At 44.3% G+C, this 20,453-nt stretch overlaps 2 protein-coding genes across 2 annotated transcripts in view; both read left to right on the forward strand.

Annotated features, from left to right (window-relative positions):
- The first annotated feature begins 7,743 nt into the window (after positions 1-7,743).
- The window catches only part of LOC118378724 (uncharacterized), an 89,527-nt gene continuing 76,817 nt past the window's right edge, over positions 7,744-20,453 (forward strand). The window contains exons 1-2 of the mRNA XM_052528517.1: positions 7,744-7,810; positions 13,404-13,559. Of these exons, the coding sequence (XP_052384477.1) occupies positions 13,413-13,559 (147 nt within the window). The 5' untranslated portion in view covers positions 7,744-7,810; positions 13,404-13,412. The remainder of the gene's footprint in view (positions 7,811-13,403; positions 13,560-20,453) is intronic.
- Positions 13,563-19,382, forward strand: LOC118379222 (NACHT, LRR and PYD domains-containing protein 1b allele 5-like). The gene is made up of 8 exons (XM_052528523.1): positions 13,563-13,683; positions 13,886-13,957; positions 14,522-14,718; positions 14,811-14,869; positions 14,989-15,203; positions 15,330-15,586; positions 17,903-18,037; positions 18,183-19,382. Exons 1-8 carry the CDS (start codon positions 13,575-13,577, stop codon positions 18,342-18,344), a joined length of 1,206 nt encoding a protein of 401 aa, XP_052384483.1. The 5' UTR covers positions 13,563-13,574; the 3' UTR covers positions 18,345-19,382.

Consider the following 20,453-nt stretch of genomic DNA (forward strand, 5'->3'; position numbering starts at 1 on the left):
GCAGCTCTTAAACCAACAGTTTCAAGAAGTGAATAGAGAATAGAACTGCTACAGTGCACTGTAGTTATGTTTCGGTTCCCTTCCTCAGATCTGTGCTTTTACACAATCCTGTCTCGGAGCTCTACGGACAATTCCTTCCATAGCAAAAGGTCGGAATACTTATGTAAATAAGGCATTTTGGGGTTTTATTTTTGATACATTTGCAAACATTTACAAAAACCTGTTATGCTTTGTCATTATAGATATTGTGTGTAGATTGATGAGGCGGGAAAGTATTTAATCCATTTTAGAATAAGGCTGTAACGTAACAAAATGTGGAAAAAGTCAAGGGGTCTGAATACTTTCTGAATACACTGTAATTACCTGTTATGACTGTTTCTATTTGATTTCTCTGCATTGTTGGGAGGAGCCGTTAGTAAGCATTTCCCTGTTAGTCTATACTTGTTGTTTACCAAGCATGTGACAAATAACATTTCATTTGAATCGTTTTCAGACACCAATACCTTTTAGCATCTTCAAACTGAACGTTGTCATGTTTTAAAGAAGCCTCGGTAAGGCCAATTTTAGCAACCTTAACCCGACCACTAGCGACCTCGTCAAGGTGGTCGGGAACTCTTAGCATAACGGTTTTGGCTTGACAGTCGCTGGACCCAAATGGGAGCACCGCATAGGTTTTAAAAGAAGAATATTACTGAAAAATGCTTCATGATCATAGTTCAACTGTCACACCCCATCGTAACCCAAAACATAAGCGGATTTTACCACATTGTTTCAAAATAATGTAATTGTAAACAAACACCATAAAGCCTCCAATACATACGACGTTGAACTCATGGATGGTTAGTCGTTGCATCCATCTCTCTGTTTATGAATGTGAGTGTTTACATTTCTCCACCCTGTTTAACAAAACAGAGGTGGGTAACTGCTTTGTGGTTGTAGTTTGAACGTCAGATTGGCCATCGAAGCTCAACTCCATGAACTAAAACTGGTAGGACCTAGAGGAGTCCTCTAGCTTTAAGCTCAACTCCATGAACTAAAACTGGTAGGACCTAGAGGAGTCCTCTAGCTCGAAGCTCAACTCCATGAACTAAAACTGGTAGGACCTAGAGGAGTCCTCTAGCTTTAAGCTCAACTCCATGAACTAAAACTGGTAGGACCTAGAGGAGTCCTCTAGCTCAAAGCTCAACTCCATGAACTAAAACTGGTAGGACCTAGGGGAGTCCTCTAGCTTTAAGCTCAACTCCATGAACTAAACCTGCAAAGAACTAGAGGAGTCCTCTAGCTCGAAGCTCAACTCCATGAACTAAAACTGGTAGGACCTAGAGGAGTCCTCTAGCTTTAAGCTCAACTCCATGAACTAAAACTGGTAGGACCTAGAGGAGTCCTCTAGCTTTAAGCTCAACTCCATGAACTAAAACTGGTAGGACCTAGAGGAGTCCTCTAGCTCGAAGCTCAACTCCATGAACTAAAACTGGTAGGACCTAGAGGAGTCCTCTAGCTTTAAGCTCAACTCCATGAACTAAACCTGCAAGGACCTAGAGGAGTCCTCTAGCTCGAAGCTCAACTCCATGAACTAAAACTGGTAGGACCTAGTGGAGTCCTCTAGCTTTAAGCTCAACTCCATGAACTAAAACTGGTAGGACCTAGAGGAGTCCTCTAGCTCGAAGCTCAACTCCATGAACTAAACCTGCAAGGACCTAGAGGAGTCCTCTAGCTCGAAGCTCAACTCCATGAACTAAAACTGGTAGGACCTAGAGGAGTCCTCTAGCTTTAAGCTCAACTCCATGAACTACAACTGCAAGGACATAGAGGAGTCCTCTAGCTTTAAGCTCAACTCCATGAACTACAACTGCAAGGACCTAGAGGAGTCCTCTAGCTCGAAGCTCAACTCCATGAACTAAAACTGCAAGGACCTAGAGGAGTCCTCTAGCTTTAAGCTCAACTCCATGAACTACAACTGCAAGGACATAGAGGAGTCCTCTAGCTTTAAGCTCAACTCCATGAACTACAACTACAAGGACCTAGAGGAGTCCTCTAGCTCGAAGCTCAACTCTATGAACTAAAACTGGTAGGACCTAGAGGAGTCCTCTAGCTCAGCTGGTAGAGCATGGTGCTTAGTGCTTACAATGCCATGATGAAGGAAACCATGTCTTAACACTCTGCTGCAGACAAAAATACATTATTAACACTCTGATGACACCCAGTGGACAAAACACAGGACCAGCACCACTACTAACATAATGAAAACAGAACCAGCACCACTACTAACATAATGAAAACAGTACCAGCACCACTACTAACAATGAAAACAGTACCAGCACCACTACTAACATAATGAAAACAGTACCAGCACCACTACTAACATAATGAAAACAGGACCAGCACCACTACTAACAATGAAAACAGTACCAGCACCACTACTAACAATGAAAACAGTACCAGCACCACTACTAACATAATGAAAACAGTACCAGCACCACTACTAACAATGAAAACAGTACCAGCACCACTACTAACATAATGAACAGTACCAGCACCACTACTACCATAATGAAAACAGTACCAGCACCCCTACTAACATACTGAAAACAGTACCAGCACCACTACTAACATAATGAAAACAGTACCAGCACCACTACTAACATAATGAAAACAGTACCAGCACCTCTACTAACATAATGAAAACAGTACCAGCACCACTACTAACATAATGAAAACAGTACCAGCACCTCTACTAACATAATGAAAACAGTACCAGCACCACTACTAACATAATGAAAACAGAACCAGCACCACTACTAACATAATGAAAACAGGACCAGCACCACTACTAACATAATGAAAACAGTACCAGCACCACTACTAGCATAATGAAAACAGTACCAGCACCACTACTAACATAATGAAAACAGAACCAGCACCACTACTAACATAATGAAAACAGTACCAGCACCACTACTAGCATAATGAAAACAGTACCAGCACCACTACTAACATAATGAAAACAGGACCAGCACCACTACTAACATAATGAAAACAGTACCAGCACCTCTACTAACAGAATGAACACAGTCTGAAGATATAAACTATTCCGTTCCTATTTTACAGATATGCCTAATATGAACAAAACGTCACAATCTCTAGCAGGCCTACGGTCAGTTATGTCAATAGCCAAAGTGTAATAACAGGTTATAACACATCACCCCTAGTGCTCTACGTGTGGTGATTTGGCAGTTCAACAATTCCATTGGAATTGTCCTGCAACCAGGCAATTCATTAACTAATTTCCCTTGGGGGGACAAAATCTTAGTTGGCAGCGGGAAGAGGTCAGAAATGGCTGCGAGTAGTGAGGACGAAATGGAGGAAACAGGGGGAAAGTTGGTGAAGCAACAGCTGAATGAGAACAATATGGGTGTCAGTTGAGATGGTGTGGAGCAGGAGGATGAGGGTCAAGGACAGGAACGGTCTGTAGTGGAAAGACAGGAAGAAGAGAGACGATACAGAAAGCAGTGGAGCGTCTAGTAAAGAAAGAAGAAGAAGAGAGATGATACAGAAAGCAGTGGAGCGTCTAGTAAAGAAAGAAGAAGAAGAGAGTTGATACAGAAAGCAGTGGAGCGTCTAGTAAAGAAAGCATAAAGAGGGCCGAGGTAGGAAGCAAGAGCAGTGATGTGTTGGAGTAGAAAGTGGTGATGGTGTTTAATGAGACCACAGGGCCTCACTTACACCTTATCTGACTAACTAATGCTGAAAAATAGATTGAGTTGTAGAGAATGAAAGGACCATGAATGTAAAAATAAATCGGTAGTCACCACTACAGAATATCCAGTCAGAACAAGGATGAGATGGATGTCAAAGGCTTTGAAGGTTTTCCTGGGAAATGTACGTCTAGGATTCCTTAGTTTCAATGTTAGAGAATTGGTCCCATATGCACTGCAGTGTTTTAAATACCAAAGAATGAGACATGTAGCTGCTCAGTGTAAAGAAAAGATGTGCCAAGTGTGGAGAAGAACATGATGACGGTGGATGTGGAAGCAATGTGAAGGTTAAGTGCTGTAATTGTGGGGGAGAACACAGTGGATGCCAGGTACAGAGAGAGGATAGAGAGGCTCAGAGATACAGGATCAGTCATGATGTATCATATGCAGAGGCTGTAAAACAGATTGGTAGAACTACAGTGAGGACTGATGGAGCTGACATGGATGTATCTGTAGTAAGTGGACCTACTGTCAGACTGATGGAGCTGAGATGGATGTATCTGTAGTAAGTGGACCTACTGTCAGACTGGTGGAGCTGAGATGGATGTATCTGTAGTAAGTGGACCTACTGTCAGACTGATGGAGCTGAGATGGATGTATCTGTAGTAAGTGGACCTACTGTCAGACTGATGGAGCTGAGATGGATGTTCCTGTAGTAAGTAGACCTACTGTCAGACTGATGGAGCTGAGATGGATGTATCTGTAGTAAGTGGACCTACTGTCAGACTGATGGAGCTGAGATGGATGTATCTGTAGTAAGTGGACCTACTGTCAGACTGATGGAGCTGAGATGGATGTATCTGTAGTAAGTGGACCTACTGTCAGACTGATGGAGCTGAGATGGATGTACCTGTAGTAAGTGGACCTACTGTCAGACTGATGGAGCTGAGATGGATGTATCTGTAGTAAGTGGACCTACTGTCAGACTGATGGAGCTGAGATGGATGTATCTGTAGTAAGTGGACCTACTGTCAGACTGATGGAGCTGAGATGGATGTACCTGTAGTAAGTGGACCTACTGTCAGACTGATGGAGCTGAGATGGATGTATCTGTAGTAAGTGGACCTACTGTCAGACTGATGGAGCTGAGATGGATGTATCTGTAGTACGTGGACCTACTGTCAGACTGATGGAGCTGAGATGGATGTATCTGTAGTAAGTGGACCTACTGTCAGACTGATGGAGCTGAGATGGATGTTCCTGTAGTAAGTGGACCTACTGTCAGACTGATGGAGCTGAGATGGATGTATCTGTAGTAAGTGGACCTACTGTCAGACTGATGGAGCTGAGATGGATGTATCTGTAGTAAGTGGACCTACTGTCAGACTGATGGAGCTGAGATGGATGTATCTGTAGTAAGTGGACCTACTGTCAGACTGATGGAGCTGAGATGGATGTATCTGTAGTAAGTGGACCTACTGTCAGACTGATGGAGCTGAGATGGATGTTCCTGTAGTAAGTGGACCTACTGTCAGACTGATGGAGCTGAGATGGATGTATCTGTAGTAAGTGGACCTACTGTCAGACTGATGGAGCTGAGATGGATGTTCCTGTAGTAAGTGGACCTACTGTCAGACTGATGGAGCTGAGATGGATGTATCTGTAGTAAGTGGACCTACTGTCAGACTGATGGAGCTGAGATGGATGTATCTGTAGTAAGTGGACCTACTGTCAGACTGATGGAGCTGAGATGGATGTATCTGTAGTAAGTGGACCTACTGTCAGACTGATGGAGCTGAGATGGATGTATCTGTATTAAGTTGACCTACTGTCAGACTGATGGAGCTGAGATGGATGTATCTGTAGTAAGTGGACCTACTGTCAGACTGATGGAGCTGAGATGGATGTATCTGTAGTAAGTGGACCTACTGTCAGACTGATGGAGCTGAGATGGATGTATCTGTATTAAGTTGACCTACTGTCAGACTGATGGAGCTGAGATGGATGTACCTGTAGTAAGTGGACCTACTGTCTGTCGGGTCTTGTGTTTCTGCTGGTCCTGGCATGGTTTGGAGGTCTGTTCAGAAATATTGTGCTCATAAATGGACACTTTGATAATGAATAAAGTTGACTTCATAGTTTTTATCAATACGACTCTGGATGTGGAAAGAAAATGACAGGTTGAAGGTTATTGTGAACATGGAAAAATATATATTGGTGGTAACAAACCGTTGTTGACATGCTGAACAATCCTAAAGCAGGAGTTTTAAAGATAAAGCTTAATAGGGTTGGGGAGAGGGGGAGGGTGTGGTAGAAGTTAAGGATTTATTCGGTTTTGAATTGTATTTTCGTGGTAGTACAGAATTGGTCAGATATTGATTGTATCCAGGACAGGAGTTGGCGGCTCTTTAAACGTTTGTTTGCGGACCGCCATGAAGAAGAAGAAAACGTCGCCAACAACACAACGTCAATACCGGAAATACGACACGAACAAAGAGAAAACATGAGACTCAGTCGTATCGATTGTGCTGTGGACAAACGTTTTTAAGGATAAACTACGCGGTGAGTTGATGCCTATTCCGCAGCTAGTTAGCTAGATTAATTGATCAAACCACTTTGTATGCGTTGTTCGTTGTCAACCTTGAACTTTATTAAGTTTTTGGAACAGATTCCTGTTGGAACGTTCCACAGTAGAGCATTGGACCAGTAACCGGAAGGTTGCTATATCGAATCCCCGACCTGATAAGGTACAAATCTGTCGTTCTGCCCCTGAACAAGGCAGCTAACCCGCTGTTCATAGGCCGTCGTAAATAAACATGTGTATTTAACAGATTTGCCTAGTTAAATAAAGGAGAAATAATAACATTATACAGACAAATGTCACAATGTGACGGGGGTCCATGTGCGCCCCCCGCGGAAGTCTAATTAGCATAACATATATATTTTTTAACAAAAAAATCCGTCCGTTTAACCCAAAGATACAGTATCTGTTTTTTTGCATTAGATGCGTCTCCATCCACCGCATCGGCCTGTTGAAAGGTGACAGAGCGGTATTTGTCATGACATCCTGAAAATCTGTCTTCTCACAAAATTGTCTGTGGCGTCTTTCCCTCTATGGAAATGGCGTCTTTCCCTCTATGGAAAGACGAGACTGACAAATATGGTGTCTCCTTTTTCCTCTACAAGCGTCTTGGGACTTGTTTGAGGTCGGTACAGCCGATCTGCTAACTTCTGTCTGTAGTGCCTGAACAGTTTGAGCTACACACGAATATGACCCCTATGGAAAGGTGAGACTCATGAACAAGTATATGTCGGTTGTTTTGATCTTGGACGCCCACAGGCCTCACAAGACTCGTTTGAAGGTCTCCCGGGACCAGTCCAAAACACTTTTGTATATATAGTGTACTTCCATAAACATGTGGACACCCCGACTGGGCTCAGACTCTTATGGGTTTTAACAGTTGGTTGAAAAAAAAATACGTAATTTCCTTATGTTGTCTTTTAGCAAACTCAATACCTTTTCTACTTTGAGCATCACATGGATTTGTTTGGTTGAAATGTAATGGAAATGATGTTGATTCAACCAGTTTTTGCCTGGTTTTAATGTCTATGGTTGTTGCCTAGCGGGTTGCCTGATGCAATGCAATAATATGTGACGTTATAGTTCTTAGGCCTACATTAAAATGTATAAATTATAATATTACTATGAATTCATAGCGTATTAATATCCTATTAATTCATCGGCGTCACTTTGCATGTCGTTCTAAGGAGAGAAAAAGGCTGAACTTGGTTAATCTACATTGTAGCTGGTCAACTTTAGCGATTTCAATCACATAACATTTCTCCATCGAGAGACAAAATTGTATTTTCAACAATGATGATGTCATCCATAACGCTTTATTACGTTCCCAGACCCTAGCCTACTGTGATATCAACCAGTTATAGTGACGTGTGTGTGTGTGGTGGGGGTTTAAAAATCACTTTCTAATGTGATCCTAAACGGAAAAGACAGGACACAGACTGTGTGTGTTTTTGTTCGTAGGAGGTAGCTGCTTCAGAGATGGAACAGAAGCAGCGGCAGAGAGGTACGAGCCGGCCATCATCCCCTCTGGAATGTGAGTGGACATTGACCATACACTATATATACAAAATTATGTGGACACCTCTTTACATTATTCGGCTATTTCAGCCACACTTGTTGCAGACGGGTCGAGCACACAGCCATGCAATCTCCATAAACAAACATTGGCAGTAGAATGGCCTTATTGAAGATATCAGTGACTTTCAATGTGCCACTATCATAGGATGTCACCTTTCCTACAAGTCAGTTCATCTGTCCTCAATTGCAACACTCATTACCGAGTTCCAAACTGCCTCTGGAAGCAACGTCAGCACAAGAACTGTTGGTCGTGAGCTTCATGGAATGGGTTTCACGGCCGAGCAGCCGCACACAAGCCCAACATCACCATGCTCAATGCCACGCGTCGGCTGGAGTGGTGTAAAGCTAGCTGCCATTGTACTCTGGAGCAGTGGAAACGCGTTCTCTGTAGTGATGAATTAACCTTCACCATCTGGCAGTCCGACGGACAAATCTGGCTTTGGCGGATGCCAGGGGAACGCTACCTGCCCCTCTGCGGGGGGACCAACTCCAAACTAGGTAGTCACTGGTGAGATTGATTATATGAGTCTACTGGTGTGGTGGTGGAGAGATAATCAACTTTAAAAGCAGTGGATTTCCCCTTTAACCACTCTATTAGAATGTAAAACATCATCCTCATGAACTGATGGAAATTAATTTAGAACAGTGTAGTGACCACAGCATGTAGTGGTGGTGTAGGGGAACAGAACAGTGTAGTGACCACAGCATGTAGTGGTGGTGTAGGGGAACAGAACAGTGTAGTGACCACAGCATGTAGTGGTGGTGTAGGAGAACAGTGTAGTGACCACAGCATGTAGTGGTGGTGTAGGGGAACAGAACAGTGTAGTGACCACAGCATGTAGTGGTGGTGTAGGGGAACAGAACAGTGTAGTGACCACAGCATGTAGTGGTGGTGTAGGGGAACAGAACAGTGTAGTGACCACAGCATGTAGTGGTGGTGGTGTAGGGGAACAGAACAGTGTAGTGACCACAGCATGTAGTGGTGGTGGTGTAGGGAACAGAACAGTGTAGTGACCACAGCATGTAGTGGTGGTGTAGGGGAACAGAACAGTGTAGTGACCACAGCATGTAGTGGTGGTGGTGTAGGGGAACAGAACAGTGTAGTGACCACAGCATGTAGTGGTGGTGGTGTAGGGGAACAGAACAGTGTAGTGACCACAGCATGTAGTGGTGGTGGTGTAGGGGAACAGAACAGTGTAGTGACCACAGCATGTAGTGGTGGTGTAGGGGAACAGAACAGTGTAGTGACCACAGCATGTAGTGGTGGTGTAGGAGAACAGAACAGTGTAGTGACCACAGCATGTAGTGGTGGTGGTGGTGGTGTGACCAGGGGAACAGAACAGTGTAGTGACCACAGCATGTAGTGGTGGTGTAGGGGAACAGAACAGTGTAGTGACCACAGCATGTAGTGGTGGTGTAGGGGAACAGAACAGTGTAGTGACCACAGCATGTAGTGGTGATGGTGTGAGGGTGGTGGTGTACAGAACAGTGTAGTGACCACAGCATGTAGTGGTGGTGTAGGGGAACAGAACAGTGTAGTGACCACAGCATGTAGTGGTGGTGGTGTAGGGGAACAGAACAGTGTAGTGACCACAGCATGTAGTGGTGGTGGTGTAGGGGAACAGAACAGTGTAGTGACCACAGCATGTAGTGGTGGTGTAGGGGAACAGAACAGTGTAGTGACCACAGCATGTAGTGGTGGTGTAGGGGAACAGAACAGTGTAGTGACCACAGCATGTAGTGGTGGTGTAGGGGAACAGAACAGTGTAGTGACCACAGCATGTAGTGGTGGTGTAGGGGAACAGAACAGTGTAGTGACCACAGCATGTAGTGGTGGTGTAGGGGAACAGAACAGTGTAGTGACCACAGCATGTAGTGGTGGTGTAGGGAACAGAACAGTGTAGTGACCACAGCATGTAGTGATGGTGTAGGGAACAGAACAGTGTAGTGACCACAGCATGTAGTGGTGGTGGTGTAGGGGAACAGAACAGTGTAGTGACCACAGCATGTAGTGGTGGTGTAGGGAACAGAACAGTGTAGTGACCACAGCATGGTAGTGGTGGTGTGGTGTAGGGAACAGAACAGTGTAGTGACCACAGCATGTAGTGGTGGTGGTGTAGGGAACAGAACAGTGTAGTGACCACAGCATGTGGTGGTGGTGGTGGTGTGGTGTAGGGAACAGAACAGTGTAGTGACCACAGCATGTAGTGGTGGTGTAGGGAACAGAACAGTGTAGTGACCACAGCATGTAGTGGTGGTGTAGGGGAACAGAACAGTGTAGTGACCACAGCATGTAGTGGTGGTGTAGGGAACAGAACAGTGTAGTGACCACAGCATGTAGTGGTGGTGGAGGGGAACAGAACAGTGTAGTGACCACAGCATGTAGTGGTGGTGGAGTAGGGGAACAGAACAGTGTAGTGACCACAGCATGTAGTGGTGGTGGTGTAGGGAACAGAACAGTGTAGTGACCACAGCATGTAGTGGTGGTGTAGGGGAACAGAACAGTGTAGTGACCACAGCATGTAGTGGTGGTGTAGGGGAACAGAACAGTGTAGTGACCACAGCATGTGGTGGTGGTGGTGTAGGGGAACAGAACCAGCATGTAGTGACCACAGCATGTAGTGGTGGTGTAGGGGAACAGAACAGTGTAGTGACCACAGCATGTAGTGGTGGTGGTGTAGGGGAACAGAACAGTGTAGTGACCACAGCATGTAGTGGTGGTGTAGGGGAACAGAACAGTGTAGTGACCACAGCATGTAGTGGTGGTGTAGGGAACAGAACAGTGTAGTGACCACAGCATGTAGTGGTGGTGTAGGGGAACAGAACAGTGTAGTGACCACAGCATGTGTGGTGGTGTAGGGGAACAGAACAGTGTAGTGACCACAGCATGTAGTGGTGGTGTAGGGGAACAGAACAGTGTAGTGACCACAGCATGTAGTGGTGGTGGTGTAGGGGAACAGAACAGTGTAGTGACCACAGCATGTAGTGGTGGTGGTGTAGGGGAACAGAACAGTGTAGTGACCACAGCATGTAGTGGTGGTGTAGGGGAACAGAACAGTGTAGTGACCACAGCATGTAGTGGTGGTGTAGGGAACAGAACAGTGTAGTGACCACAGCATGTAGTGGTGGTGGTGGGTGTAGTGACCACAGCATGTAGTGGTGGGTGTAGGGAACAGAACAGTGTAGTGACCACAGCATGTAGTGGTGGTGTAGGGGAACAGAACAGTGTAGTGACCACAGCATGTAGTGGTGGTGTAGGGGAACAGAACAGTGTAGTGACCACAGCATGTAGTGGTGGTGTAGGGGAACAGAACAGTGTAGTGACCACAGCATGTAGTGGTGGTGGTGTAGGGGAACAGAACAGTGTAGTGACCACAGCATGTAGTGGTGGTGTAGGGAACAGAACAGTGTAGTGACCACAGCATGTGTAGTGACCACAGCATGGTGGTGGTGTAGGGGAACAGAACAGTGTAGTGACCACAGCATGTAGTGGTGGTGTAGGGAACAGAACAGTGTAGTGACCACAGCATGTAGTGACCACAGCATGGTGGTGTAGGGAACAGAACAGTGTAGTGACCACAGCATGTAGTGGTGGTGTAGGGGAACAGAACAGTGTAGTGACCACAGCATGTAGTGGTGGTGTAGGGGAACAGAACAGTGTAGTGACCACAGCATGTAGTGGTGGTGTAGGGGAACAGTGTAGTGACCACAGCATGTAGTGGTGGTGGTGTAGGGGAACAGAACAGTGTAGTGACCACAGCATGTGGTGGTGGTGGTGACCACAGCATGTAGGGGAACAGAACAGTGTAGTGACCACAGCATGTAGTGGTGGTGTAGGGGAACAGAACAGTGTAGTGACCACAGCATGTAGTGGTGGTGGTGTAGGGGAACAGAACAGTGTAGTGACCACAGCATGTAGTGGTGGTGTAGGGGAACAGAACAGTGTAGTGACCACAGCATGTAGTGGTGGTGGTGTAGGGGAACAGAACAGTGTAGTGACCACAGCATGTAGTGGTGGTGTAGGGGAACAGAACAGTGTAGTGACCACAGCATGTAGTGGTGGTGTAGGGGAACAGAACAGTGTAGTGACCACAGCATGTAGTGGTGGTGTAGGGGAACAGAACAGTGTAGTGACCACAGCATGTAGTGGTGGTGTAGGGAACAGAACAGTGTAGTGACCACAGCATGTAGTGGTGGTGTAGGGGAACAGAACAGTGTAGTGACCACAGCATGTAGTGGTGGTGTAGGGGAACAGAACAGTGTAGTGACCACAGCATGTAGTGGTGGTGTAGGGGAACAGAACAGTGTAGTGACCACAGCATGTAGTGGTGGTGGTGTAGGGGAACAGAACAGTGTAGTGACCACAGCATGTAGTGGTGGTGTAGGGAACAGAACAGTGTAGTGACCACAGCATGTAGTGGTGGTGGTGTAGGGGAACAGAACAGCATGTGTGGTGGTGTAGGGGAGTGACCACAGCATGTAGTGGTGGTGTAGGGGAACAGAACAGTGTAGTGACCACAGCATGTAGTGGTGGTGTGGGGAACAGAACAGTGTAGTGACCACAGCATGTAGTGGTGGTGTAGGGGAACAGAACAGTGTAGTGACCACAGCATGTAGTGGTGGTGTAGGGGAACAGAACAGTGTAGTGACCACAGCATGTAGTGGTGGTGTAGAACAGAACAGTGTAGTGACCACAGCATGTAGTGGTGGTGTAGGGAACAGAACAGTGTAGTGACCACAGCATGTAGTGGTGGTGGTGGTGTAGAACAGAACAGTGTAGTGACCACAGCATGTAGTGGTGGTGTAGGGAACAGAACAGTGTAGTGACCACAGCATGTAGTGGTGGTGTAGGGAACAGTGTACAGAACAGTGTAGTGACCACAGCATGTGTGGTAGTGGTGGTGTAGGGGAACAGAACAGTGTAGTGACCACAGCATGTAGTGGTGGTGTAGGGTAACAGAACAGTGTAGTGACCACAGCATGTGGTGGTGGTGGTGTAGGGGAACAGAACAGTGTAGTGACCACAGCATGTAGTGGTGGTGTAGGGAACAGAACAGTGTAGTGACCACAGCATGTAGTGGTGGTGTAGGGAACAGAACAGTGTAGTGACCACAGCATGTAGTGGTGGTGTAGGGGAACAGAACAGTGTAGTGACCACAGCATGTAGTGATGGTGTAGGGAACAGAACAGTGTAGTGACCACAGCATGTAGTGATGGTGTAGGGAACAGAACAATGTAGTGACCACAGCATGTAGTGATGGTGTAGGGAACAGAACAGTGTAGTGACCACAGCATGTGGTGGTGGTGGTGTAGGGGAACAGAACAGTGTAGTGACCACAGCATGTAGTGGTGGTGTAGGGAACAGAACAGTGTAGTGACCACAGCATGTGGTGGTGGTGTAGGGGAACAGAACAGTGTAGTGACCACAGCATGTAGTAGCATGTAGCATTCTAGTATTTCCTACCAATATGAATATATTCATGGTCTTTGTTTTAAATCAGTAGTCAGTATTTCTATTCTCTTATATCTTATCATCTTTGTTATTTTAGAGACGCTCCATGTTGGATGTTCCAGCTCTGCTGCTGACCGGTCTGGAGGAGCTCACTGAAGAACAGCTGAAGACATTTCAGTCTCACCTGACTATTGGCAGGATGTTAGACTTTCCTCCCATCCCAGAGAGTCAGCTGGAGAACACTGACAGACAGGTCACAGTGGATCAGATGGTGAAGAGATACGCCCCTGAGGGAGCTGTGATGATCACACTGAACACAATGAGGAGGATGGACCTGGGTGATCTTGTTGAGAAGTTAGAGAGAGATCACATAGGAGGTAATTACAGGTGTTGTTCATAGTCAGGATGTTGAGTGTTTCAACAACAACAAAAAGAGTCCCAGCTTTTACTGTTTATTTTTGTAACATATAAATGACGATATAGCATCTATGTGCCTGTCCCCTTTGAGACCTCATCTCAGAACCGCAGGTAGCGTCTCTATAAATGGTCACTATAGAGTTTAATTTCAACTGTTCTCAGTCCTCCAGGCCCCTCAAAAAACATTGAAGGAAATGCCAAGCTCCTCATCTCCTAATCCTCCTAGAACCCCAGGTAAGAGTGAAGGAGATGGACGTACAGATGTAGGATCTTAATTTGATCACTCTTGTGGAAAATAATTTTACTACACAGCAGACAATGCAAACTTGTAATGTATTGGAGTTTAAGTTCTCTGAAGTTTGTATTTACCACTTGATTTGCCCTAATAAAAAATGTATCAATCCCTAAAAAATGTCAGTTAATTATAATACACAATGTGCTACCAAGGGGCGTAGCGGTCTATGGCACTGCGTCTCAGTGCAAGAGGCGTCACTACAGTCCCTGGTTCGATTTCCAGGCTGTATCACAACCGGCCGTAATTGGAGTCCAATAGGGCTGTGTACAATTGGCCCAGCGTCGTCCGGGTTTGGTCGGGGTAGGGCGTCATTGTATATAGGAATTTGTAGGAACTTATTTGCATAGTTAAATGAAAAATAGTTCACATTTCCTGTTGCTGCAGGATTATTTTCCTGCTAAAACAAACATGGCTCAAATTAAGATCCTACATCTGTATGTAATACAAAGACCACTTCAAACCAGTAACTAACAACATTTGATGTTTACACTATTTTTGTGCAGATTCTTCTCTCCTCCTGGAACCCAATGATCCCTTTGTTGGACAGGCCTTCAACTTGTCATCATCGACTGGGACAATGGAAGAAGAGAGCCAGGACTGTGTCAGAGTGTCTGACAGCTCAGCTGAGGCCATGGAGGAGTTAAGCATCACAGAGTGTAGAGTAGTAGACCAGAGCCTGTGTACTACTGATCCTCCCATGGTAAGACCCTCACTGGAAGGAAATACAAGTTGACTATGTTTCTATTACATTTCTCTTCATAATCTTTCAAATCTATTGTTTTTCCATTTTAGAGGTCTCTTGAAAACTTTGAAGCAGAAATCTACGATCATGAGGGCAAGGGAGCATACAGGTAACTCAGTATTATTTTACTTGTTTTCTCATCAATAGTTTGTAAGGACAATGCCTCATTTTTCAAGTCATATTCAGGGAATGTAATTAAATGTCATTCTTCACCATTGTTTCCTCTAGGTTCCAGTGCCCCAATGCAGGTCTGTTCCAGTGCAGTATAACAGGCCTGGTGTTCAGGATGGAGGGAGAAGGAGAGGTGCTCTATAGGACAGTCCACTGGGACAGGAGGCTTCTATTCCAGAGAGGAAAGAGACCTGCAGGACCTCTGTTCATGTTTAGATGCCTTAAGGGGTCTGTCAATCAACTATACCTTCCACACTGTGAGATTCATTCTGGTAAGTAATACATTTCCAGGGAGGTTATAGACTATGTTTCTTAATCACCATCAGTAGCATCACTACTCCACTACTGGGTTGTCATCGTCATCTGAACAGAAGACTAATGTTCTCTTTCTCTCCTAGAGGGTGGATGTGACTTCCTGTCTGTAGCCCATGTGACTGATGATGACAGTATGGAGTTTCTCCTTCCCCATGAGGCAACAGAATCTCACGTCATATTAAACATCACTGGATTCAGCAAATATGGCATCACCAAGGAGCAGGAAGCTCCTGTCTCTCCTATCCGTGCTCTGGTGCTACTATTTTACCAACTCCCAGATGATAACAATAGTTCCACCCTAAATGTGTTGTTGCTGCCCAGAAATGTTGACATTGATGAGGTTAGTAGATCAGAGTTGTTAAAAACACCTCTTTGGTTGGAATTCTATCAAACTCATATGGTTGAACTCACAGAATTATTTTTAATTTGGCGACGAATATGTAGCGAGGGCCAGCCGACTAGAGCATACAGGTCGCAGTGGTGGGAGGTATAAGGTGCTTTAGTAACAAAACGGATGGCACTGTGATAAACTGCATCCAGCTTGCTGAGTAGAGTATTGGAATCTATTTTGTAGATGACATCGTCGAAGTCGAGGATCGGTAGGATAGTCAGTTTTACTAGGGTAAGTTTGGCGGCGTGAGTGAAGGAGGCTTTGTTGCGAAATAGAAAGCCGACTCTAGATTTGATTTTGGATTGAAGATGTTTGATATGAGTCTGGAAGGAGAGTTTGCAGTCTAGCCAGACACCCAGGTACTTATAGATGTCCACATATTCTAGGTCGGAACCATTCAGGGTGGTGATGCAGCGAATGGTTGAAAAGCATGCATTTGGTTTTACTAGTGATTAAGAGCAGTTGGAGGCCACGGAAGGAGTGTTGTATGGCATTGAAGCTCGTTTGGAGGTTAGATAGCACAGTGTCCACGGAAGGGCCAGAAGTATACAGAATGGTGTCGTCTGCATAGAGGTGGATCAGGGAATCGCCCGCAGCAAGAGCAACATCATTGATATATACAGAGAAAAGGGTCGGCCTGAGTATTGAATCCTATGGTACCCCCATAGAGACTGCCAGAGGACCGGACAACATGCCCTCCGATTTGACACACTGAACTCTGTCTGCAAAGTAGTTGGTGAACCAGGCAAGGCAGTCATTAGAAAAACAGATGGCTACTGAGTCTGCCGATAAGAATATGGTGATTGACTGAGTCGAAAGCCTTGGCCAGGTCGATGAAGACGGCTACACAGTACTGTCTTTTATCAATGGCGGTTATGATATCGTTTAGGACCTTGAGCGTGGCTGAGGTGCACCCGTGACCGGCTCGGAAACCGGATTGCACAGCGGAGAAGGTACGGTGGGATTCAAATCAAATTTATTTATATAGCACTTCGTACATCAGCTGATATCTCAAAGTGCTGTACAGAAACCCAGCCTAAAACCCCAAACAGCAAGCAATGCAGGTGTAGAAGCACGGTGGCTAGGAAAAACTCCCTAGAAAGGCCAAAACCTAGGAAGAAACCTAGAGAGGAACCAGGCTATGTGGGGTGGCCAGTCCTCTTCTGGCTGTGCTGGGTGGAGATTATAACAGAACATGGCCAAGATGTTCAAATGTTCATAAATGACCAGCATGGTCGAATAATAATAAGGCAGAACAGTTGAAACTGGAGCAGCAGCACAGTCAGGTGGAAGTTGAAACTGGAGCAGCAGCATGGCCAGGTGGACTGGGGACAGCAAGGAGTCATCATGTCAGGTAGTCCTGGGGCATGGTCCTAGTGCTCAGGTCAGTTGAAACTGGAACAGCAGCATGGCCAGGTGGACTGGGGACAGCAAGGAGTCATCATGTCAGGTAGTCCTGGGGCATGGTCCTTCAAGATGGTCAGTGATCTGTTTGTTGACTTGGCTTTCGAAGACCTTAGATATGCAGGGCAGGATGGATATGGGTCTGTAACAGTTTGGGTCCAGGGTGTCTCCCCCTTTGAAGAGGGGGATGACCGCGGCAGCTTTCAATCCTTGCGGATCTCAGATGATACGAAGGAGAGCTTGAACAGGCTGGTAATAGGGGTGCGACAATGGCGGCGGACAGTTTCAGAAATAGAGGGTCCAGATTGTCAAGCCCAGCTGATTTGTACGGGTCCAGGTTTTGCAGCTCTTTCAGAACATCTGCTATCTGGATTTGGGTAAAGGAGAAGCTGGGGAGGCTTGGGCGAGTAGCTGCGGGGCGTGGCTGTTGGCCGAGAGGTTGGAGTAGCCAGGAGGAAGGCATGGCCAGCCGTTGAGAAATGCTTGTTGAAGTTTTTGACTATCATGGATTTATCGGTGGTGACCGTATTGCCTAGCCTCAGTGCAGTGGGCAGCTGGGAGGAGGTGCTCTTGTTCTCCATGGACTCTACAGTGTCCCAGAACTTTTTGGAGTTGGAGCTACAGGATGCAAATTTCTGCTTGATAAAGCTGGCCTTTGCTTTCCTGACAATATTTTTGGGTGTAATGTAATTCTAAATGGTGAATCCAGACCTGCGGGTCTCTCACTCACCAACCCAACATCTTAACCATTACATCAAGATGATACCCTCAAGATCCGAGGGCGACATTTGGGCTTCCATGTTTCAGGCACTGCTAATAAATCATGACAGTGTGTTCCAAACCATTTTCAATCCTCTCAAGGTGTGTAAGACCAGGAGGACAAGGAATGGAGACAGAGAAATCTACATTGAAAAAAATCCTAACTGTAGACTAACCCCAGACCAAAAATACACCCTCTCCACCGATCTAACAGATGAACATCACATAGATCCACAGGTAGTCTAATAAATATTACATGAGAGAGAGAGAGGAAATGTGCTGATATGACATGTCAGTCATTTTTGTGATGCTACCTTGATAAGATATAGAAATCACATACAATTCTGTTCGGCTTGATATTTGTTCTTTTTTTTCTCTCCAGGAAGCAGAGTTTGTGGATTATGATTCCTATACAAACTACATGCCGACATTTCAGTTGTATTTAAAAACTGTTGTTGAAGAAGTGGATCTTCTTCTGGAAGAACATGGTGGTCCTGAAAATGAACGTGTATGGGACCGCCTTGTTTCACTACCAGGTAACTGAAACTCAGAGAGAGTAGGAGTTACAATATAACTAGTTGTAATTAGTAGTTGTAGTAAATTAAAGTATATGGGACCGCCTTGTTTCACTACCAGGTAACTGAAACTCAGAGAGTAGGAGTTACAATAGAACTAATAGTAATAGTAGCATTTTACATTACATTATTAACAGTCATTGTAGTAGTAGTGATAACAGTAGTAGTAGTGATTGCAGTAGTAGTAGTAGTAGTAGTGATAACAGTAGTAGTAGTGATATTAGTAGTAGTGATATTAGTAGTAGTAGTAGTGATATTAGTAGTAGTAGTAGTGATATTAGTAGTAGTAGTAGTGATATTAGTAGTAGTAGTAGTGATATTAGTAGTAGTAGTAGTAGTGATATTAGTAGTAGTAGTGATAACAGTAGTAGTAGTAGTAGTGATAACAGTAGTAGTAGTAGTAGTGATAACAGTAGTAGTAGTAGTGATAACAGTAGTAGTGATAACAGTAGTAGTGATAACAGTAGTAGTGATAACAGTAGTAGTGATAACAGTAGTAGTGATAACAGTAGTAGTGATAACAGTAGTAGTGATAACAGTAGTAGTAGTAGTGATAACAGTAGTAGTAGTAGTGATAACAGTAGTAGTAGTAGTGATAACAGTAGTAGTAGTAGTGATAACAGTAGTAGTAGTAGTGATAACAGTAGTAGTAGTAGTAGTGATAACAGTAGTAGTAGTAGTAGTGATAACAGTAGTAGTAGTAGTAGTGATAACAGTAGTAGTAGTAGTAGTGATAACAGTAGTAGTAGTAGTAGTGATAACAGTAGTAGTAGTAGTAGTGATAACAGTAGTAGTAGTAGTGATAGCAGTAGTAGTAGTGATAGCAGTAGTAGTAGTAGTGATAACAGTAGTAGTAGTGATAACAGTAGTAGTAGTGATAACAGTAGTAGTGATAACAGTAGTAGTAGTAGTAGTGATAACAGTAGTAGTAGTAGTAGTGATAACAGTAGTAGTAGTAGTAGTGATAACAGTAGTAGTAGTAGTAGTGATAACAGTAGTAGTAGTAGTAGTGACAACAGTAGTAGTGATAACAGTAGTAGTAGTGACAACAGTAGTAGTGATAACAGTAGTAGTAGTGACAACAGTAGTAGTGATAACAGTAGTAGTAGTGATAACAGTAGTAGTAGTGATAACAGTAGTAGTGATAACAGTAGTAGTGATAACAGTAGTAGTGATAACAGTAGTAGTGATAACAGTAGTAGTGATAACAGTAGTAGTAGTAGTGATAACAGTAGTAGTAGTAGTAGTGATAACAGTAGTAGTAGTGATAACAGTAGTAGTAGTGATAACAGTAGTAGTAGTGATAACAGTAGTAGTAGTGATAACAGTAGTAGTAGTGACAACAGTAGTAGTGACAACAGTAGTAGTGATAACAGTAGTAGTAGTGATAACAGTAGTAGTAGTGATAACAGTAGTAGTGATAACAGTAGTAGTGATAACAGTAGTAGTGATAACAGTAGTAGTAGTAGTGATAACAGTAGTAGTAGTAGTAGTGATAACAGTAGTAGTAGTGATAACAGTAGTAGTAGTGATAACAGTAGTAGTAGTGATAACAGTAGTAGTAGTGATAACAGTAGTAGTAGTGATAACAGTAGTAGTAGTGATAACAGTAGTAGTGATAACAGTAGTAGTGATAACAGTAGTAGTAGTAGTGATAGCAGTAGTAGTAGTGATAACAGTAGTAGTAGTGATAACAGTAGTAGTAGTGATAACAGTAGTAGTGATAACAGTAGTAGTGATAACAGTAGTAGTGGTAGTGATAACAGTAGTAGTAGTGATAACAACAGTAGTAGTAGTGATAACAGTAGTAGTAGTAGTGATAACAGTAGTAGTAGTGATAGCAGTAGTAGTAGTGATAACAGTAGTAGTAGTGATAACAGTAGTAGTGATAACAGTAGTAGTGATAACAGTAGTAGTGATAACAGTAGTAGTAGTAGTGATAACAGTAGTAGTAGTGATAACAGTAGTAGTAGTAGTGATAACAGTAGTAGTAGTAGTGATAACAGTAGTAGTAGTGATAGCAGTAGTAGTAGTGATAACAGTAGTAGTAGTGATAACAGTAGTAGTAGTAGTAGTAG

This window comes from Oncorhynchus keta, chromosome 10 (assembly GCF_023373465.1).
Source record: "Oncorhynchus keta strain PuntledgeMale-10-30-2019 chromosome 10, Oket_V2, whole genome shotgun sequence".
NCBI lineage: Eukaryota > Metazoa > Chordata > Actinopteri > Salmoniformes > Salmonidae > Oncorhynchus > Oncorhynchus keta.

Bases quoted from the DNA above. Each gene is read 5' to 3' on its own strand.
- LOC118379222 (XM_052528523.1), top strand. From the start codon at position 13,575: ATGGTGAAGAGATACGCCCCTGAGGGAGCTGTGATGATCACACTGAAC. The intron at 13,684-13,885 runs GTAATTACAGGT...AACTGTTCTCAG, and splicing joins AGAGAGAGATCACATAGGAG to TCCTCCAGGCCCCTCAAAAA. The intron at 14,719-14,810 runs GTAAGACCCTCA...TTTCCATTTTAG, and splicing joins GTACTACTGATCCTCCCATG to AGGTCTCTTGAAAACTTTGA.